The following is a 24,174-nucleotide window of genomic DNA, read 5'->3' as shown; positions in this document are numbered from 1 at the left end:
TAATAATAATAATAAAGTCAGTGGAATAGAAATAATCAGTCAAGTTGAGCTCGATACGGGTTTGAGTCACCGTGTTTTTTAACATTGTCACACAAGTGTACTGTGAATAAACAGAGACGCCAAAGTGTTCCATATCCCAAGGGGAAGAGCTCCATCTAGTGTTTAAAACAATGCAGGTTAGAAAGAAAATATGAACAAAGGTAAAAAACACACACACAAAAGACAACCTTGAACACACAGATGATGCAGTTCCTCTCATTCACACAATGAAAAGGCTCAGATGTTTGAGGTGAAAATATCCACCGCTCATCCTTCACTGATTCTGTTAAATTCTAAAGTAATAAAAGTGTCTTTCTTTTTTTTCTTGCTTTAAAAAAAAAAAATAAATAATAAAATGTGTTGGTAAATCCACAAGGTCCCAGCCGTGAGGTCATTGGCTGGGACCTTTCGTCTGCATGATGCTTCTCTTATTATTTGGAGAAATAATAACACCTTAGTAAACAACAGTTGGTTTCCTCTGTGGTTTATCATCAACACACAGAATCCATATAATGTAAATGTAAGTGACATATTCAGATGAACAGCCTGGATATTTCTTGTCAACAACAGCGAGCGGTTTCACCCACTAATGAATAATCTATCTCGAGACTCTCTGAAACACGGAGTGACAGCGGGTTCCTCTCAGCACTGGGATGGAACAGACGTAATGAAAAGTGCACGAGTTACTAATAAACGGACACAGGGCTGCTGCTCACATGATCGACCACCAGCAGCAGCAGCAGAAACCAGCGTTAAAAAAAGAATTTGGTTTGAAACCGTCCAAACAAGCAGTGTGGCCATTTTCAACCACAATAAACCAAACAAAAACCAAGCACTGAACTCCCGTTTTGAAGACTTGAGATTCACATTTTGACGGGCGCCATTTTGAGGTTTGGAAACAGGAAGTTCACAGGCCAGACTCACACACTGGTGTCCATGATGGAAACATAATCGACAAAATTGACATGACGGGATATTGAAGAAGTAGTAGACTAAGACCATTAACTCCCCCGGAAAAGACGTTATAAATTAACTGAGAAGTAGAAGCTAATTTTTCCTTTTCATAACTCCATTTGAATATAAGTCTGAATCTAATGAGCTTCTACTTCTTACGTGATTCATAACGGCGGTTAACGGCGGCAAAGCTAACACACGTTAACGCATGACACTTTTCCATAATGACTGACCGGAAAAAGACGCACGTGAAGTCATGTTTTACGTGACTCCCGGTTGTTAAAATGAGTCTCTAAAGTAGCGCTAAATTTTAAAAACAGAGGCGCACATACGCAGTACACAGGTACGCTGGTGATTTGTAGCGCTGCTCTTTTCCTTTAATAAACAGACCACTCCAGTTCCACTGTAGAGTAGCTAACGGCTAACTGGTAAACGGTGCCTGGACTCCGGTGCCGCGGCACGTAAACATGACCTCATAATGCGTGTCTCCGGTCAGACGTCATGGAAACGTGTTAACGTGCGTTGTTAACGTTGACACCGTTAAAGTGCCCAGCACTCCTTTCGATATCTGGCAGTAATTCAACCGTTTAGGAATTACGGTACTGAGAAGCTGGTTGTATGAAGGTTAACGTCTGCTCATCCAGCACCAGAACTTTTGCTTCTTTTTTTTTAGAGTTTAACTGTGATAAAACAACCCCAACATTCAGTGCTAACGGCGCTAAAGGAGCTAACACAGCTAGCGGAGCTAACGGCTAAACGGTGCCATGGCGTCACATGTCTTTTTCTGGACAGTTAATGCAGTTAATGTGCCCAGCACTATTTACAGGGTCTCTGCAGACTTATTAAGACTTTTTTAAGACCATAATGAATACAATTTAAGACCCATTTCAAATCCATACTGGCAAAAAAGGACAAAAGAAATGAAGGAAAATTGGAGCCACAAATCATTGAACTTGCAATTCGGCTTAGCTGTGGGCTTTCGTTAAGTTTTCTCCGCTGCTATGCTAAGCTGTAACACACCGCGGCGCGCGCACAGCACACTAGCTAGTGGTGCTGGATAAATGTTTTAAATAAAAGTAACGTTGATAGATTTTCAAGACCTTTCAAAATTGTATTTAAGACCTTTTATGAGATTTTAGGAGAATTTAAGACATTTTAAGGCCTTAAATTCAAATGATTGGATTTAAGACTTTTTAAGACCCCGCGGATACCCTGTATTTATAACATTTTCCTGAGGAATTAACGGTTTTACTCACCAGTTTCCGCTCTTCCCCAACAGAACACGGTGCCAATAAATGATTTCAGAGGAAAATGGATGACAAAGCATGGCTTTGCGTGAATGGACACCAGTGGGGGGATGGCCAATGGCCCCAGTCAGAGTTTTGTTGTTTTGTAACCATAAATCTCCACAAAACATGACACAACATGCAACGTCACGACTCAAAGGGGATTTCCAAGCCTTCACAAAGCTTTGGATGATAAAAAAAAAAAACAACAATAAAGAATCCACATGAGAAAAAAAACACTGCACGGTTACAGTTTCAAGTGTAAAATATAATAATAATAATCCTGAAGACTGACAGACTTGGAGCCTCGGCTCTAAAGTTCACTCAAGCAGAGTTATGAGACTGTAACTGAATTAAGATTACGGTGAACTGTCAGAGTTACAGAGTTTTTCTAAAAGACTGAAGAAGGATAATTGGAGTTCGACGTTCTGCGAACATATCCATCCTGAGTCTCGTCCTCCTGCTCCTGTGTTTCACTGCCTGACAGCAGAGGCGAAAGAGCCGGCACAGAGATCCTGTAAGGCAAAGTCTCTTTAGTCAACATCTTCCTCGTGGCAGAAACTAAGCGTGAGTAGTTGTCGGGGTTGTACGCTGACAGAGGAGGGCGCGTGCACAGCAGAGGCAGGTTGACCCTGTCAGGCCGTGACAGGAAGAGAGGCGGGCGCCGCTGGTTCTCGCCCTGCTTCAGAGAGTCCGGGAGCGGCTTTCGTTTACTCTCTGGCAGGAGCATGATGGAGAGGACGGAGAGGACGGCGAAGGAGGCAAAGATGACGTGGTGGAGGAAATAGCCGCTGTTGTTCTGGAGCTCCATCAGCGAGGAAGCGGCCATGCCAACGCAACCCGCCGCCATCACCAAGCCGAGGCATCCACCACTGACGCACAGAGAGAGAACAACTGTCAACAAGTAAAATGATTTGATAATACTTTATATTCATGCTCAACATGGTGCTTTCTAACCACACGACACAGAACAAACAGGAAAACATTGTGCTCATTGTTATTCAGAGGTGGTTTAAAATGAGGGACAGTCAGTATAATCTCAGAGGAACATTCATATTTGTACAACCAGAGATGCAGAGTTGGAAAGTAACCAAATACATCAAGTACACTCAAGTTACTGTATTGAATACTTTTTGTTTGTGTATTTTGTATTTTTTAAGTACAATTTAAAATCAGGAATTTGTATTTTACTTGAGTACGTATTGACTCAAGTATTGTACTTAGTTACTTTATAAATCCTATCCGTTACTGAGTAAAAATAAAAATTCAGCACAATGAAGACCTACAGGGGGGAAATATACACCAGAAACAGACGAGTGATGATGATGTGATTATCACCAGCTGTGAAAAAGGAACTTTAGGGGAACATTCTGGGAACCTTTAGAGAACGTTCTCCAATAAAAAGGTTGTATGAAGGTTGGAGAAAAGGCACAGACGTAATATCCTGTGTTGCGCCGGGCACGTGAGCTCCAAAATAGTTTTGGATTTCTGTCATATTTCTACTACCCTCACACCCCACGCAAAGTAACTAAGTAACTTTTACTTAAAGTACATTTCAAATGAAGTACTTTTTACTTCTACTTGAGTACATTTTCAGATGTCTACTTTTACTTCTACTTGAGTAATATTTCATCAAAGTATTGGTACTTTTAGTTGAGTACAATATTTTAGTACTTTTTCCACCTCAGCAGAGATGTTAAAACATGCAGGACACGAAATCGGCTCAAACAATTCACTCATTGCCCTCTGCTGGTCAAAGTGGCAAGTGCAAGTGCAAGTGTGGAAACACAACAAACAAACAAACAAACACACAGAGCCACTAAAAACAATACTTCAAGTATTGTGTATGCATACAACTGCATGAAAAACTATTTAACCTTGCAATATACTGTACTATAAACAATTTTAGTTCATGAAAATATGTTAAAACTGATAATGACAACGCTATTTGTTGTTATTTTTGTTGCCATAACCATATTTTTGTAAAAAAAAAAAAATACAAGATTGTGTCAGGTACGGCCAGGTGTAAATAAGATTTACGTTCAACGTACACTCTTTTCGGTTTTGTTATTTTGTCTTTATATAATCTTTGTCTAATAAAAATTAACCAAAACACATAAAAATATCAAATTAATGGGACAAAATAGCTTTAAATAGCTTTAGTGGCACAGGCTTCTTTTCAGGTTTAATTCTAAAAAAAAAAAACTCATTCACTTGGTCTTTTTAATGGATTTTTAGAACAAGATTAACTAGAGTAACTAATTCATTATCTGTGTAACAACTTACCTACCTAGTACCTTGGACAATGTAAATCAGTTTTAATAGAATATCTTTATATTCCATTATATTCCATTAAATTAATTGATAAATAAAAAGAAGACACATCCACTAATATAACGCCAGAGTTTCCGCAGTAATGAACTCACCGAACCACAGTTGGCATCACCTCACAGGCGAAGAACACACTGAGCACTGCGACGGCCTGAGACGAGAGCAGACCCACGACAGAGAGAACCAGGACCAGACCTCCACGCAGATCTGACAACACATGAAGAACAAAGACTCAAACCATTCATCTGTGGCCAGCCTGAAGCACACCTCATGCTGTCTAAACGGCATCTTGATATGCCACACCTCGGCTCACTAACACAGATTTAGACAGATATTTTATATTTTCTAAAGTATCTTTATTGTTCTATTGTTTGTTCTTAGGTCTATAAGGTCACACGTTTGTTTTATTTACTTATCTCTGATGTACAGCACTTTGATTCAGCTGTTGTTGTGCTTTCTAAGTAAATATGTTCTATAGATACAGTGGCTGTGGTTTACACTGAGTGAGGGCCAGCAGCACCAGCGACGACAGTCCGGTGACGATGGCAGAGAGCAGGAGAATCCCGCGGCGCCCGAAGCGATCGACCGTCAGACAGATGAAGACACAGGCCAGAGCTCCGGTGATCGCTCTGAGGAAGTAACTGAAGTAGAAGTTTGTGGAGAAGCTGCGGAGGTTTCTGGTGAAACAGTACTGGATACCTGTTCCTATGAACCTGCACACGAGAGGCACAAATGGAGAGTGAGAGACTTTTATCAGTGAAGAATCTGTGTTTTCTTTTACATCACTTCTCAAAACCTATTTTTATAGACTGATCTTTATGTGATGCCGTCTAATATGTATTGTACTTATACTGTTATACTGTATTTATACTGTAAGTGTGTATTTGTATGTAAAAGCACTTTGTAAACTGCTGTTTTTAAAGGTGCTGTATAAATAAAGCTATTATTATTATCATGTGTGAAACCAGAGAAACACAGTGACAGCGTTTGAAGATTGTGTGTGTTAATCATTCTCTAGGGGCCGTACACAGGAGAATATGCTGAAGTTTGTGTTTTTTAATTATCATATTTTATCCACAGGAAAACGGTGATTATGGGAAAACCAAAACACTATTTTTGGAAAAATGCCACCCTTGCATTTTCTTGTACACGAACACGATGCTACTCTGGGAAAATGATGATGTCATCGTCCCACCGCTCGTCTTCCTTTTGTGTTTGGTCAATTTTTATTTATGTTCGTTAACATAAAAATATATCAATACACATATGTATATACAAATATATACATAAACACACATATGTATATACATATATGTGATGGTTAATATGACAGATTCTGACCAAGATTTTCATGAGACCGTGCAACTGAGAGCTCCAGGGTTAACGGATCAATTGAATAAAGCTTTGTTTACTACAGCTTTTATAGTCATTCTGGGGATCTTCTTATGGACGAAAGACAAAAACGACCAAGAAAAACATGCGTTGGTAAAGTTCCGTTGCCTTAAACTGCACGTAATCTTTCAGGTGAATTCACTCACAGAGTGAAGCTGAGGATGAGGCAGTTCTTCCAGATCACACGAGTCTGACGCAGCTCCAAGACTGAGTGATAACTCGGTCGACAGTCTTCTCCGTACGCCGAATCCATCTCTGAAAAAAGTCAATCCCCGAGTTTATATCCATCGTACCACATTTATGTCTTTTTAACCTGCTAAACCTGCTCTTTATGATTCAGATCTAATCCCAAAAGTTTGGGCCTGAGACCACTAGTGGACAATGGAGGTATTGCAAGTTCATCAGAACATAAACATGTAGAATAAAAATATGACACCTCATGATTAATTATTCACATATTTATGATATAACATATCATATAGATTCTTAGTTATGGCCAAAATGGTAATCACAATGCTTACCTTATACGTTTAAGAAGCTCTGATTTAGATTAAAACAGATAAATATCAAAGTCATATTTTGATCATGTAAGCACAAATAGCATGGATTCTCTACTGGTACAGGTTGTAATGAGCAGGTTCATGTGCGAGTACCTGACAGCAGAGTCTCTCCAGGGTAAATCTCATCTCGCCGACAGACTCCGTTCCTGGTGGAGAATTCCTGGACGCTTTGCTTGGCCTGAGGGATCTGAGCTGTGGCGAGCAGCCAGCGAGGAGACTCAGGAAACACTGAGCCACAACTGAGGGAAAGAAGAGTTCATTCATTCATACACATCCTGAAAAAGAGCTCTGTTTGTCCTGTGATGGAGTGGCCACCTGTCCAGGGTTTGACCTCCACCTTTAACCCTATATCAGCTGGGTTTGGATGCAGCTCTGCTCGTGTCCCTCATGTAGTAAAATAGGCTAAATTCAAATGGCTTTTTTTCATTACTTGCAAGGAAGAGTTGATTTTGGTGGTGATCCATACACAGATCTGGATCAGTGACAGTTGATATATTGATTATTAATTGATTACTAAATTAATTGTCAACTATTTTGATAATCGATTAATCGGTTTGAAGCTTTTTTCATGATTAAAACAAGATTTCTGATTGTTTTAGCTTCTTAAATGTGAATATGTTCCTTGTTTCTTTGCTCCACATAACAAAGAAATCATTAAAACTGAATTATTTTTGGTTTGTGGACAAAACAAGACATTTGAGAAGGTTTGACAAACACTGATCAACGGTTTTTAACATTTTATGACATTTTATGGCCCAAACGATTAATCGAGATTACGAAAACAATCGTCAGTTTCAGCTCTAATCTGGACAAATGTTTGTTTTAAGGATCTTGGACAAAGTCAGTCTTTGTAATTTTGTTTTCCTGAGTCAGAGATCTTGGAATTAGCATTGTCTTCATAACTGTGTTTACACATGAATTCAGGTGTGGCTGTATAAAATGTCAGTTCGATGTGAGGTCACAATAACAAGCACCTGACACTTCAGCAAACAACACACACACGCGTGACAATGTTAGTGACGGTGTATCTTTAGGACGGTGACTCACCACCAGTAAGAAAGCAGCAGGAGCAGAGGCAACGTGACCACGGCCTGGAGGACGGGCCAATCACGGCACAGAACGGCGATCCCCGGCAACAGCAGCTCTGCGAACACGGCGAAGAAGGCGCTGATCATGGCGACCATGAGTCGGTGGGGAGGATCACACAGCTCCAACCCTGAGAGAGGACGACAAAGATAACAGTGAGTACAATTAGAGCTGCAACTAACCATTTTTTTCGTAATCGATTAATCTGTCGATTATTTTCACGATTAATCGTTTGGTCCATAAAATGTCAGAAAATGTTAAAAAACGTTGATCAGTGTTTGTCAAACCTGGAAATGACGATGTTGTTGAATGTCTTGTTTTGTCCACAAACCAAAATGATTCAGTTTTAATGATTTCTTTGTTGTGGAGCAAAGAAACTATATTCACATTTAAGAAGCTAAAACAATGAAACAATTTTAATCATGAAAAAAGCTTCAAGCCGATTAATCGATTATCAAAATAGTTGACGATTAATTTAGTAATCGATTGATAATCGGTTCAAGTATAATCACAATTTGAAAGGTCAGCAATATATTGTGTATTTAAATGTTACTTATTAAAAAACAATTAATATATACATGTTGTAAAATGTCTAACTTTAAATTTCTCAACGTATATGAGTACAGTGTGTAAAATTTAGATGTTGTCATGTAAAAATGCTCCACCACGTTATAGTAAATATTACACTTTTATTTTATATAACTGAAAATCAAATAGACATCACACTTAGTGTAGGTTAGATATTTAAATCATTCAAGTGATTTAGCTCTAGTTACTAAATAAGACGGCAAAATCTTTGCTCTGTGTAACTTCACTGGATTTTTACTTTTAGTTATAGTAAAATTATTTACCACGTTACTTGTATTTTGAGTATAAAGTACTTGAACATTACAACATTTTCATTTGAAAACAGCATTATCAAAGAAAAATGGTCTGAATAAAGACTGAACATAAAATGGACACAGTCTTCTAGTTGCCTCGACAAACTCTTTTTCACAGATTAAAGTTTCACAGTTAAATGCAACCAGGCTCATTCACCGTACAGCCTGTCACACTGGTGTACGGTGTGACAGGCTGTACATATATATATACATATACATATACATATACATATACATATATATATATTTGTATATATATACATACATATACATATATATATATATATATTTGTATATATATACATACATATACATATATATATATATATATATTTGTATATATATACATACATATACATATATATATATATATATATATATTTGTATATATATACATACATATACATATATATATATATATATATATATATATATATTTGTATATATATATATATGTATATATATACGTATATATATACATGTATATATACATATACATATATATATATATATGTATATATACATATACATATATATATATATATGTTTATATACATATACATATACATATATATATATATATATATACATATACATATACATATACATATACATATACATATACATATATATACATATACATATACATATATATATATATATATATATATGTATATATACATATACATATACATATATATATATACACATGTATATATACATATACATATACATATATATATATATATATGTATATATACATATACATATACATATACATATATATACATATATATATATATATATATATATATATATATATATATATATACATATATATATATTTACACATATATATATACACAGGAACCCTACTTTTAAAGCGGACCTAGACCAGAAGTTCAAATTAACGCTGTTTTTTAGTGTGTATCTGCGTCATTACCTTGTTTAAGAAGCCCTGAAGGTTCTAAACAAACATTTCAGCCACTGCTGAGAACGCTGTGTTTTATTGTAATCTCGGGCTTAGAGAGATCTCTGAAAAAACCCGGTCCGGTTATGTAAACACCGGTTCCCCTGAACAGCAGATCATCCTGGTCGGGGCACATCCGGTTGCGTACATTGAACCGCAGAAGAAGAATAACGTCCGTTGTGGAGGTGTTTCACGAGCGACAGTGTCTTCTGACTCCGGGTCAAAGTCATAAAAGGGACTGCGGCGGGGAGTCGTGAAGAAGCTATTTTTAAACATTGTTAAAACAATGTTTTGATAATGAGGAGCAGTGCATCCACCGTTCCAGAAGGGGGAGCTGCGCTTCTGAGAGCGGATGTGCTGAATAGTATTGGCCAATCATAAGACTCTGTTCTCTGGGGGTGAGAGTTTCAAATATCGCAACTCAGGAACAGCGTCAGAAAAGAGGATTTCAATCAGCTCGTTTACAGCAACTAGGAGATTTTTGACCATAAAAACAAGTTAATGTATGTAAGTAGACCTCCCTCACTAACATAATGTGCAACAAGACCACTCTATGTGAGCTTTAAAGACTTGAGGTCCTGATGCGTCTGCAGCTGGACCCTCATGCAAACACTTGGTTATTATGTAACACAGGAAAACCAAATCACCCACTGTCCAAGTCAATTTTCTGGGTTAAATCAAAGAGAGACTTCAAAAACACAACTCAACCAGCTCAAAGATAACCTCAGGCACGCCACTGACGTAAAGAGCTTCTCCTGAACTTTGACCTCCTGCCCCACCAACAGCTCAGATTCTGTTTCCACATCCTCCCTGTCGACTGGGAGGGGGACAAGGAAAATGAGCAGCTTTGCTTCCTGCTTCACTTCAGTCCTGCTATTGTTTTCTCGTCTCTCTGTGGAGGAGCAGACGCTGACAGGACCTCACATCATTGACGGGAACATTTCTGTCAGCTCCACTTCGGTCCAATCTGTAGAAAAATGAAGAGCCAGTGCAACCCTGACCTCACAGGAATGTGGGAGTATGTTCGTATATTAAGAGCAAGTTTCAGACGGCACCACTGTAACTCTATTACCTAGTATCACCTCCTCCCTCACAGGAATGTACACTATTTTAACAATGTTCATGTAATTACATTCCTTTTTTAGACATCACGTTCTAGAAAAAACTATATAACACAGTTGATAGGGAAACACCAAGAAGACCCCGTACCAGTCTGAGACATCTGCTGATCATCGACCAACGTCTACACAAAGACATTTACATTTAAAAACAGCATTTTCAGACAAATATGACCTGCAGGCCATGGACTGTTTAATAGCCTTCAGATTTGTAGATTTAAGTGGCACCAAGAAAGAAAGTTTGAAACCAATTCACAGACACTCCAACAAGGCGTCACACTGGTGTCCACTCATATGTGCCATGCTTTATCGTCCATTTTCCTCTCAATGGGAACCATCGTTTACAAAACTGACACTGGAAGGTCACTGAAGAATGATGAGAAGAGGGTGAAGCGACAGCAAATTAAATGCAATTGGATATTTATTATAATTTAAATTAAATACATTAAAGTGACCGGTAAAAATAGCTTATGACAGGAATTTTATGACCCTGTCAGTCAAAATGACAGACAACAAAAAAGTCTAGCGCAACCTCTGGGGTGAGGTGAAGAAGATAGGGTGAGAAGAACTGTACACCTGTTAGTGCTGAGCCTGCTGGAAATTATTATTAGAAGAAGAAGACGAAGATGGACATCATCTCCTATTGAAGATGATTTCAAACTAGTGACCAAGACCATTAACTCATTAGGAAAATGTTAAAGTTGAAAGTCATGTTAAAATTCCAAAGACTTCCATTTAAACTTCTTTATTTTCAAAAATATATATATATATATATATATATATATATAAAATGTTGTTGCCCCCTGGTGGCTATTTAATAAACTGTTTCTTTATGGTAAGACGACGTCCACTTTGAACAAATGAGAGTTTAAGCTCTATTATCAGGAGCTACCTGCGTCTGTACTCAAACATAACCATTCAGCCCCAGTGTGTGCTGGTCTAAAGAGTAGAAGATGTTTGCTTAGTTTCAGAAAGTACGATTAAAGGACAAGAGAAGAAGAGCAAAGATTTGTGGTTTTCCTCCAAGTACCACGAGAGGACGCTGGTACGAGTATCACAATTTGAGACTATTGCCGCTTTTCCACCACCCAGTTCCAGCAATGGTGCGACTCTGCACGTTTATTTTTTATTTTTTGCTTTTCCATTAGCGATAGTACCTGGTAGTTTTTTTAGTATCTGCTGTGGCGTTCCAATCGATCTGAGCCGATTCTACGCGTGACGTTGACAGACTGCCGGACACGGGAAGAGTCATGAGCGCGACGTCCGACACAGAAATGTCGAACTGTAAATCGGTTTAAAAAGTCACTTTATTAATATCATTAGTTCATGTCGCGTATAAATCGACGTCACTACAATTTCATGCAGCCGTGCTACGATGACACCGCCTGCGTTGAGGAGCTACTACGAAGTCATGGAAAATGAACCTGTGAGTCTTGCCAGTCTCTGTTTTTGTTTGAAAATGAATAGATTCAGATCAAGATATTTGTCATTTTGGAGCCTGCTGGGTCCATTTTTATTTGAAAACTCCTGGGCAGCATTTTAGTTGAAGACAGAAGACGTCACAGAGAGAGAGAGGAACAACACCCCCCCCCCCCCAGGCAGCTGTCTGCTGTCAATCACAGCTCAGCACCACACACACAGTCATCAGCTGAACCCCCCCCCACAAACACACAGTAACAAACACACACATGCCATGGCAACATGACTTTCCATTTCGCCAGTATTTTACCACATATCTGCACATAAACACCTACAAAAATACACAATAATAGAATACAAATACATTTTCTAATGAGCGGAAATGCTGTTATTCACATGCATTTTGGATTAAATGCTGTTGTTGTCATTAATAGTTTCCTTCCCCTGGCTTCTCTTTTAAAAGTATTTTCTTCTTTGGTAAAGACACCTCACTTCCTGTGAAGAAATAATAATAATATTGTCGTATTGAAAATTTAAAATTATTGAAATAAAAAAGATTATGATTTCAAATAAATATTATATTTTATTTTAATTCGGGTGTTTTCAGCTGTTTTTCAACATTCACACAGATCGTTCTACTTCCATCTCCCTCCTATCTCATTGAACCAGAGTTCAACTATTGACCTCATTCTACACAGCAATGTGACCAAAGAGGTCAAAACACCATTAGTTTTGAACTGAATGTCTAACAATTCACTCTAATCACTACAGTATTTCCTGTTGTGCTGAGGAAAAAGCTAATGCCTCATGGTGTTGGGACCCCCGACTCTTTCCTCCTGCTTCAATATGATTAAAATGATGTCTCTCAGGGGAGAGAGGATGTGGTTTCTGTGCCTGACAATCAGCTCAACTCAGTGTTGTCATTGATTTAAGGTTAAAAATACTAAAGCAGTCTCACACAGTGATGCTGTTGTGGTAGTTTAGAGTTTTTAGAGTTTTAAAGGAAGATAAACTCAAGTGGCAACCGCTCAGACTCCTATTGGACGACAGCACTGGTGAATCACACTGGTGTCCACTCATATGTTGCCATATTTTATCATCTATTATCTTTAGTGCTGGGCACGTTAACGGCGCCAACGTTAACGCACGTTAACGCATGACACGTTTCCACGACGACTGACCGGAAAAAGACGCATGTGACGTCATGTTTACGTGACTCCAGATTGTTAAAATGAGTCTCTTAAGTAACGCTAACCTTTAAAAACAGAGGCACATATACGCAGCACACAGGTACGCTGGTTATTTGTAGCGCTGCTAGTTTCGTTTAATAAACAGACCACTCTATTTCGACTGTAACAACGCTAAAGGAGCTAACGCAGCTAACGGAGCTACGGAGCTCCCGTGCCATGCCACGTAAACATGACGTAACGTGCGTTTTTCTCTGGTCAGTCGTCATGGAAACACGTCATGTGTTAATGTGCGTCAGTGTTGATGCTGTTAACCGCCGTTAACGTGCCCAGCATTAATTATTTTCTATAACAAAAATGAAACACAACTTCCTATATATTGAGACGATTAATCATGTCAGCATTTTACCATAGAATGACATTTAAATAGACTTACTGCATTTTGTCGCTCCCTGATGGCTAATCCATATGCTCTTACTTCCTGGTCAGCTTCAACTAGCAAACCAGAAGACTATACAATTAAAGTGTCATCTTTAGCAGAAAAGATGAATTAAAATGTATCTAAAATGCTAAAACAAACCTCAATATAATTAAACTAGCCATTTGTCAGACTCGTGTATATGATCTAAGGATTTTCATTTCATTTTCTTTTCATTTTTTTGAATAACGAAGGCACATTGTTATGATGTTATAATAAAAACACAGAAGAAAGGTCACACGAGGAAAAGATGGCAAGAGATTACAGACAACATTATGAATAATACCTTGTTTCTTCATAAAAATCTTAAAAAGTGGGATTAATAATGTTGACATTGACGTTAAGGCCAATAGATTCAGCTCTCAGTGGTAAATTAATGAAGCATTTATTCACTTCTTCTTCTACATTTAACAAAAGTCTGAATGTATTTGTTCATGTCTGCTGGAGTAAAGACGAGATAAGGTCAAAAGATAAGCGTGGATTTCTAACTTGCTTCTGTAAGCACACACTGGGATTTCTCTTATCTTTGTCTGATAGCATCAATCAGGAGGAGCAGATTAGGTAAAGAGAGGCCGTCATGTGTCCGTCATTTAGAATCAATATTTAAAACACAATCTGAATGTTATGTTGTTTTATCTCAGTTAAAGTCTAAAAAAAAAAGTCCTGGTGCTGGATGAGCAGTCATTGATAACCTTCATGTACACACCCAACCGTAATTCCTAAACAGTTGAATAACTGCCAGATAACGAAAGTAGTAACAGCGTCCACTTAAACGCATTTCCAAGATGACTGACCGGAAAAGATGCTGTTTACCAGTTAGCTCCATTAGCTGCGTTAGCTCCTTCAGCGTCGTTAGCGCGCCTACAGTGGAACAGGAGCGGCCTGTTTATTAAAGAAAAGCAGCACTACAAATAACCGCCGTACCTGTGTACTGTGCATGTGTGCCTCTGTTTTTAAAGGGTCTTTTTCCGGTCAGTCGTCATGGAAATGTGCCATGCCTTAATGTGCGTTAACGTTTATGCCATTAACGTGCCCAGCACTTATGGAAAGTGGAAGTTGTCTTGGAAAAAGCAGCAGAACTCACTCATTGGACATTTTTGGACAATTCTACAGCCATAAAATCGAAATAAATCTAGCCTGATTATCACGATGGTCATAAAAGGGTTAACAAACAAACTGAGGCTGGCTTTACACGGCAACGCTCCCGGGTGAAACCGACAAAATATTTTATCAGATGTGCCTTTCGTTTAGACGGCGACTGCGTTTTGGGGGCGCAAAAACGCAAAAAAATGAACCCACCCTCCAGAGTGGAAATCTTAAAAGCGCTCTGCTGTCGCGTTCCCGTCTAAAGGGTTGAAAACGCTAGAGTGTTTTCTCAGCTGCTCACGCTGGCACGACGCTGAAGTTGGTACCACATTCGCCTCAGGTTCACTAAAGAGAGCTGGGGGCGAATGTGGTGCCAACTTCAGCGTCATCACGCTGGCTATCCCCCTGTACACATTGACGTCAGATCCATGTGCAGTACAGGCAAACTACAACAAACATGTCGGATTAGATCCGTCTGTCCGACATTCAAGTTGCCTTAGCTGCTCTGATACCTATCCAGGAGTCATTTCAGCAATTACGGCGATTTAATGTTGTGGTTTTCGACTGTGGGCGGACTAACTGTGGGCTACTCAGCGCTACTAGAGAGAAGTAGGAGGACGTTTCAGCGCATGCATGAGCTCCTGGTGTTGTTGTATGACAGTGCTTCACAGTGCCACCTAGCCACCTGGCAGGCATACTACATCAAATTTCACACACTTTTGCGTCACCGTGTGCATGCAGATTTCCACCCAAAGACGCTCGTCTAAGCGCGAAATAAAAAGTGGGAACGCAACGGCACTTTTGCGGTTTGTGTTCAGATCGTTGTCGTGTAAAGCTAGCCTGAGAAAGAAACTGCTTCCATTTCCAAACCACGAAATGTGTGTTTGCAGGATACTCACGGATGATGTACGAGGACAAAAACACTCCGGCGAGCATGGCGCCCTGAGAGAGACGCAGCAGCAGGAACACCACAGCGCTGTCGGACAAACACACGGCGACGCCCAACACACTGGACAGACTGATGGACAGGAGGAACCCGAGCCGACGGCCCAGCCTGAAAACACACGGCGTCCATACGTCACGACACGTGCCGTCTTCTCTGAAATTATAGAGAAAAGATTCTTTACTTACCAGTCGCACAATGTACCAAGGAGGATGTATCCCAGAATCCATCCCATCATAAAACAGATGTGCTGCAAAGGGATTTTCCAGTAGTCGCTGCAAACCAGGTTCCACTGCACAGGAAGGAGAAAAAAAAATTATATTAATATCTATCTTCTATCTATAAAGCAAGTTGCGTCCGTGTGTCTGTCTGTGACAGGCATATCTCGCTGATCGGCCCTAAGACTTTGGATATGGGTTGAGCATGGCCCGATGGTGTGCATCCTTGATTTTCAATTTTTTTTGAGGAATTTTAATTTTCACTGATTCATCACGCTACACCAGGCAGGCAGCGGCTCATCATCAGGAAGGAATGGAAGTCGGTGTCCATTCACCAATAACCAAGCGCATGTTTATTTTGCATTAGCATGCTACTACTTTGCCGCTAACTTGGCAAATCTGTTCCCAAAGGTAAGCTAGTGAGGCTACAATTAGCATTAGCGTAGGGCTAACATAATACAAACACTGTGCAACCTCATTAGGCACAACGCAAATGGTTTCATTTTCGATTAGCATTAGCATAGCTAGCCGTCAGGGGGCCATACCTATGTTCCCCGATCGGTGAGCATCGGACCTTTTTTTTAAAAAAGGGTCCCATGTTCCCCACTTTGTGGAAGTATGGGTGTGGAGCTCCCGGGTAAAGGGCACATCGGGGAACATAGAACCCTTTTTTAGAGAAAGGGTCCTATGTTCCCCGGTCTCATACAAAGCGGGGAACATAGGACCCTTTGGGTGAACAGCGGGGAACATAGGACCCTTTCTCTAAAAAAGGGTCCTATGTTCCCCACTTTGTGGAAGTCTGGGTGTGGAGCTCCAGGGTAAAGGGAACAGCGGGGAACATAGGACCCTTTTTTAGAGAAAGGGTCCTATGTTCCCCGGTCACATACAAAGCGGGGAACATAGGACCCGGGGAACATAGATACAGTCCCGCTGTCAGCCACGTCACAAAACAGCTCACAAAAAATTTTCTTCAGCTCCCACTATAGGGATACATACTTCCTACGGGCACTGCCCTAGTTATTATAAAATTAACTTAAACCAATGTGTTCCTCCAAAAAAATAACAAAATAATCATGAAAACGCTGCATTTAAATATGATTTGACAACACAGCATGGAGACTAGGAAATACTAGGAAATATTAGTGCAGGAGGCCCAGCCCGACTCCAGTCCGATTCCAGTCCGACTCCAGTCCGACTCCAGTCCGACTTAGCGTATACATGCAGGAGTAATCACTATGAATCACATTATCCAGACTAAGTCTAGCTCAATTTTAGTCGGACTAACGTGTTTAAACAGGGTCACAGGAGACATATTCACTCCAGGTGTGAACAGTCCGACTTGTGACCGGATCTCTGAGGACAGATGTTCAGAGAAGGTCTAAACATCGGACCACAGATAGATTTCTGTGGGCGAAGCAGGAATGTAGATCACGTCCCCTTTTCTAACCAAGTTAAAATGTCTGCTGACAGTTATTACATTAGAATGAAGTAGAGCCTGTCTGTGAACAGTGACTGTGCAGCCGCGAGGCACCAGTCACTGCCTTCCTCTGGCATTAAGACTATGTGGGGTGGATTAAATAACAGAAAATCACAAAATTTCTTTTCAAGCCTTTGTAAAAAACAGCCATTTATCAAGATTGCGGATGTGCAGCAAAAATAAAACACGACACAACAACACGTTAAAAAGGAGGAGGATCAGCCACAAGCAGATCCTGAGTAACATCAGTACAACAAACAGATACAGAGATAAAGATGTTGATAAAACAGGACTGTACACTAGAGGAGTTTATCATTTTGACCCTTGTGTATATTATATTAACCTTTGTTGAATTAGGAATTTTTTCCTGGTCAAAACTCAGCAACAACAGCAGCTTCAGTTTGAACATTTGCAATAATCAGTAGAAATAACGTCTGGGAGTTGATGACCTCTGATGTCGTTGATTATTCAAGTTTCCCTTTTCATCGAGTTCTTCCTTTGTCCCTGTGAGTGACGTCATGGACAGAGGAAGCGGCGAAAGACGGATATGTTTACTCAGGAAGGAACATGGAAGCCTTTAGATTTCCAGCAACAGTTTGTCATGAGGGAAAATGAGGCAGAGCAGGGTCTCCTCCTCCTCCTCCTCCTCCACCTCCTGCTGTATTTAGTAAACAGATATTAATCTGAGGAACAATTACCCATAATGACTTTGTCCTGCTGATCAACCCACACTGTGGTTCAGAGTGCAGAAAATACTCTGATGTGTTCGACATGTGTTAGCAAATACTAAACCTGTGTTCTTGAGTAGCATAAGACCTTATTGACATGAAAAGAGAACTTTCCCAATACTGCCTTTTTCCTTTTTGTTCTTAAGTTAAGTTTTCCGTAAAAGCAAAATCGCTTCGAGAAACAAAAGCCTGTGGGCTTTTCCTTTTATAAAGATAAATTCAGACAAGGATTTAAGAAAGACAAAGACAATGACAGAGGTGGGGCTATGACATCATTGTTTTCCAAAAGTTGCATATTGGTTGTATGTACAAAAATGCAACTTTTAACTAGATGTTAATAGTTTAGCTTTATGTTTTTCTTCTGCAACTATACTTTAAAAATCAAAGTTACACTACCGTTCACAATTTTGGGGTCACATAGAAATGTACTTATTTTTGAGGGAAAATCACTTTTTTCAATGAAGTAGAGATATTAATATTAATATTAATATTAATAATAGCTCTCTGCCATTATCCTGCTGTAAACGCTCTCGTCTTTGGCCAGGCAACTTCTGTCCAAGTTTTTCCTTCATTTAATAAAAACATATTATTAAACATATTAAAAACATATGGAGACAACAATTCCCCTAATCTTAATATTAAAGATTTAACTACTTCTTCCCTTACCCTCTTTTTGGAGTCCCTGCTCGACAATGACATGACTAAACTAAATAGAGTAAATCTCTGCAGTTACAAGCTCTATGTGGATTATCTTGGTATCAAAATGAAGATAACACTTGTGAGATAAGTTTCACTGTAGATGCCACTGTGTCAGAGTAAATGTACATGGAACGCAGCATAACTGAAGGATTTTTTTCTCTCGCCTAAAAAAATATTGCATTTTAAAGCAAATATCACCTTTAAAATATGCAGTAGGAGCTTAAAAACACATGGAGGTCATGTAACAACATGTGGACACGAGCTGTGCAAAGTCTGATGCTGCTGAAATGAAGCAGAGTGAAATTACAGAGGTTTTAGTAAAGAGATGTCTGAGCGTTCTCTCTTTTGGCACAGCTTGGCACCATCTGTGCCATTTGAGATATCTTAGGTACCAAATTATTAAAAACCCATTTAATTTTATTTATATGTCACTACAGATCTAAAAAGATTACCGCTGGAATCGCAGCCGACCTTTTTTTGTTTACATAATCACGCTGACGCTCCGGTGCCGCTTTTCAATGTGTGCACTGTAACGTTTTTTTTCGCTCTTGCCGGTTTGATCCGTAGGTGTTTCGTGAACATAAGAATGGTTTATATGAGCTTTTAGCTGAGTTTCTGACCTTTCTGTGGGTATGCAGCATGTCTGTGTTTGTTAAAGTTAGATATGGTTTCATGACGGGCAACTGTGAAGAAGAGGTTACTCCTGTGACATTTGTTTATATTTCAAAGATAAACTACAGTTTAAGTGAACATTGGAATGTAGCTCACAGAGATAAAAATCCAGGTCATCACGGACATAAACAAAACAAAAAAGACAACATGTTGCAACTTGATGACCTAAATTAACAGCATCACTGTTATTGGAGTGACTTTACCTGGACACCTTCCTTCTCACATACACTGTTTGAAAATGATGGAAATGCATTCTTTACTCGATAAACACCAGTTCTTCCCCTAACCCTGACCCTAACTCTTTCAATGCGAAAAGAGAGAATGGGCATAAAAACAGGCTCATGGAAACACTACCTTTTATCAATTGTGTCCAATCACTTCAACAATTATTATTCATCTTAAATAAACTCTCTCTCAGGATCATTAGAATCAGTTCATGGAATGGATTGTGATTCGGCTCATGATCGCTGGCTTTCAGCACTGATGTCACTAAATACACCAGACTCCTCTGTTAAATATTAAGATATTTAACAGAGGATATTTAGACATTTCCTATGCTAAATGTTGCAGATGAATGCACGTTTTCCAGATAGTCTTTTTAACTTGATCTACAGTCCAGCGCTGTTCGGTTTGATTCTTGTGCTGGACGCCACGTTCAAGACTCTTCCAGTGACGACTCTCTCTGACCAATCAGTGGCCGACAATAGAGTTGAGTCGAGCTGAGCTGAGCCATGCTAGAACTGTGTAATGGAAAAGTTCTAACGCGAGTAAGACTGAATAAGACACTACTCATTCATCACATTATGATGTTAACGAATGGAGTTTCCAAAGCAATGGAAGTAATGGGTGTTGCAATGGAGTACAACACAGGGGCATCTGAAGCTGACAGGGGCCCCTCCAGAGTACAGCTGATTAGATCAAGCCTCGTCCAACATTCAGCACTAATGGCTGAGCTAACAGCAGGAAATGAAGAAGAAATGAGCATGTTCATCCGGGTCTTAAGTTTCCATTAATTGCCGAGTCATTTGACCAGGAGTTGTTCCCGATTACAGACATTTAGGGCCAATTCCAATTCCTATCTTAACCCTCAAGCTCAACCCTTAATCTTAACTGGCCCTCAAAACCAAGTGTTGAGGGTAATTTTGTCACTTAGAAATGGGACACCCCTTAAATGCAGATACGTCTTCAGACTGTGGGGGGCAGAATAACGCCAAAGCTGCATCCAGTCTGTCAACTCCAAAAAAGAAGAAGAAGAACACATTTACGTCACGATTATTTACTACGATCTGTTTGTCAGTCAAGTTATTAGCTTGTCAGTTAGTTATAAGATGATACTCATACAAATACCACAACCAACGACATATTCAGCTGACAGTTACCACACACCACGGCTTATTGAAAAGTAAACCATAGCAAACGATCGCTTGTCCGCACCGGCCGGCTATTGACAAAAGATCGTAAAATGAAAATAAATGTTACGCAACAATGACGTCAGTAATCCATAATATGGGCCTAAACTAAGATAATACAATGTTTTTTTCATAATTTTTATATCTCTATTAACAAAGAAAATACTTCATTTGTAGCGTACTCGTTTTGCTGCTTTCGGCGCTATCTTTGTTATGTGAAAACACGCAATGCATTCTGGGTAGCCCTTGCTCCCAAGGGTGGTCTCGGAAAATCTCAATATTGAGGGCGATACAGCCCTTAAACTTGCCCCTCAACTTAATTTTTCTGAGAATCGGGACAGCACTTGCACTAGAGGGAGCGCACATTTTTGAGATTGAGGGTTAAGATTGAGGGTTAAGCAAGAAATTGGAATTCACCCTTTGAGCTGAAACGATGACACCCGCGTTCACGCGATTTGAATGCGACTATTGCAACTCATGCCATAATCTGAATAACGTCTGTTTCAGAACGAGGACAATGGTCAGTGTATGTTGGTATCCACACACACACACACACAGTCAGTTATGGCCCTAGGGGCAGAACTATTCCTGATAAGTGAGAGTGAAAAACAGGCAGCATAGTTTGAACAGTTTAACCCGAGCAAATATTGACTGACTGATGTGAACAACCTTCGTCGACACACCACACACGCTCCCTGCAAAGAGAAACCAGCTTCTCTTTCACGGATAACACTAACACAGTACCACCATCGTGGAGAACGCCCAAAACATTTGTTTTACTGTCGAGAAAAGCAGTTTTCGTTGGTAAAGAAGAACCAACAACCAAACATTTAGACAACAAAATGTTGGTATGTTACAAAAAACTATGACTAATGTCTGCCAAAGTCTTTCAGGGAGGAGATTCCATGGATTTGAGATCTCACGCAAACTTGCGCGATTTAACGACATTTCAGAATATAAACAAACATGGAGGCGGACTGTTGGTATCGTCAGTTAATAGCTGTTGTGTGGTGTTTTGTGCTGAGAAACGCAGAAAAAACTGTGGATGAAGTCATGGCTGAAAAGATGTTAACGACTTGTCTTGTACAAATTACAGTTCTAAACAAAAGTATGCAACATCCATTAATACTTAGGATACTTACTTTGCGTCTGTTAATAATAATCTCGGATTTAGGCGATTAGCATATAGCGCGCGCTAATTACCATATACCGCGGGACTTTTGTTCCAAAAAAAAATGGCGGAGGTGAAGGAGGGCGCTGGACTCTGTACACGGAACACCTCCGAAACCAAGAGCCTGATCAGAATCTGGTCGGAGGACGAGATCCAGAAGAAGATGGAGTCATCCAGGAACAAGACGGCTGACGTAAAAAATGCAACATCGGATGCGGGAGGCCGGCTACGATCGTACAGTCGAGCAAGTGAAGAGGAAAGTTGTAAGCGCCGCAGATTTCCGGGCGGTGTGTCTAAAGATGTCGTGACAGCGGCGTCCCGACAGCGGGAAATTTCGCCCTTACCTCAAACGTCACTCGAAGTTCCGAGTTCCAATGTTAATGGAACGCGGCATAATATGTCAGTGACAAAAACACGCTGCAAACATTACAAAAGTACTTAATCAAAACATACGTCAGAGAAATACACTTTAGACACACTTTAAAGTGAAAAACAAGTAATTAAAATAAATAATTAATAATTATTATTACTCGAGAGTAGACAGGCTCCCCCTGGTGACACTTAAAAATAAATCACTAGTACTTTGTACTAATGTTATGAATATCATATGAATACTTTCTACATTCACAATTATCCCGATTAGAGCTGAAACGATTAATCGATGAATTGATTACTAAATGGATCGCCAACTATTTTGATAATCGATTAATCGGTTTGAATCTTTTTTCATGATTAAAACAAGATTTCTGATTGTTTTAGCTTCTTAAATGTGAATATTTTCTTTGTTTCTTTGCTCCACATAACAAAGAAATCATTAAAACTGAATCATTTTGGTTTGTGGACAAAACAAGACATTGGAGAAAATCGTCATTTCCGGGTTTGACAAACACTGATCAATGTTTTTTTTAACATTTTATGAACCAACCGATTCATCGAGAAAACAATCGACAGATTAATCGATTACGAAAATAATCGTTAGTTGGAGCTCTAATCCCGATAACGAAATCAAGCTGAATTAACTAGAGCTGAAACAACGATTACTAAATTAATCGTCAACTCTTTTGATCATGAATCGATTTGAAGCTTTAATCATTACTAAAATAGGATTTCTGATTGTTTTAGCTTCTTAAATGTGAATATTCTCTTCATTTCTTTGCTCCAATCTTTTGAATTTTGGTTTGTGGACAAAAACATTCGAGAACATCATCATTTCCATGTTTGACCAAACGATTATAATCGAATAAATCGGTCGACAGATTAATCGATTGTGAAAATAATTGTGAAAATAATGCGTGAGTTAATGTAACCGCTGCTACTTTACCTCCGTGACAAAGTTGGTGTGAAGCCCCGCAGAGTGAACGTAGTCCCAGCCTCGGGTGCAGGACACCCTCGCCCTGGCAACCTTACCGGTGAAGTCGGAGGTGTTGGCCGGGTATTTGAAGAGTTCACAGTGGCTCAGCCCGGAGCCGTTCACCCACGGGATGGCCACGTTCAAGTATCCCTGTGCGGAGAAGTTGCTGAGGAGGAAGGCGGAGGGCAGCAGCTCCGGGTCGGGCTTACAGTGGTACGACTCCGGTATGTGAGTGAAGAAAACGTCGCTGAGCAGATTCAGAGTCACCGCGAAGTTTGGGAACCAGCTGAACAAGACGACGAGCCGGTTATAGCGTCCGTAACCGCCGCTGTGAGGGAGAACCTTCGCCTCGTAGTCCACGTGAAGAGGAGCCTCACTGTCATCCGTGTCCGCCGCCATGACTCCGTCACCGAGACACTGAGGACACTGAGGACAGGACTGTCCACAGCGGCAGGTGAAGCACGCGAGGAGGGAGGGAGGGAGGGAGGGAAGGAAGGAAGGAGGATCAGAATGACTTGGGCTGATGAGATAATCAAATAAGATGGTTAATATAAGATCATTTATATACATGTACATATTCAACATAAGGACATTCTCAGTTATAATATATATAATATATATAAAAATATATATATATATTTTTTTTTTTTTTGTAGTTCAAACATTATAAACAAAAAAAGCACCAAAAGAACATTATGTTTACACAAAAAAACGTCAAC

General features: G+C 39.6%; 1 protein-coding gene across 2 annotated transcripts; it reads right to left on the bottom strand.

Moving 5' to 3' along the window:
• Positions 1-18: 18 nt before the first annotated feature.
• On the bottom strand, positions 19-23,861 carry slc22a31 (solute carrier family 22 member 31). Of its 2 annotated transcripts, XM_083890945.1 has the most exons (10): positions 23,426-23,861; positions 15,919-16,022; positions 15,687-15,841; positions 7,610-7,778; positions 6,656-6,801; positions 6,149-6,257; positions 5,109-5,323; positions 4,706-4,817; positions 2,876-3,151; positions 19-2,794 (listed from the first exon to the last, which is right to left on the bottom strand). In XM_083890945.1, exons 1-10 carry the CDS (start codon positions 23,852-23,854, stop codon positions 2,671-2,673), a joined length of 1,839 nt encoding a protein of 612 aa, XP_083747071.1. In that variant the 5' UTR covers positions 23,855-23,861; the 3' UTR covers positions 19-2,670. The 2 variants fall into 2 exon arrangements, with proteins under 2 accessions (XP_083747071.1, XP_083747070.1); XM_083890944.1 differs by having other exon boundaries at positions 19-3,151.
• Between the last annotated feature and the right edge of the window lie 313 nt (positions 23,862-24,174).

Source organism: Microchirus variegatus (assembly GCF_963457635.1).
Source record: "Microchirus variegatus genome assembly, chromosome: 6".
In the NCBI taxonomy this organism is placed as follows: Eukaryota; Metazoa; Chordata; class Actinopteri; order Pleuronectiformes; family Soleidae; genus Microchirus; species Microchirus variegatus.
The sequence above is the reverse complement of the archived record's forward strand: the minus strand, read 5'-3'. Positions and strand labels throughout refer to the sequence as shown.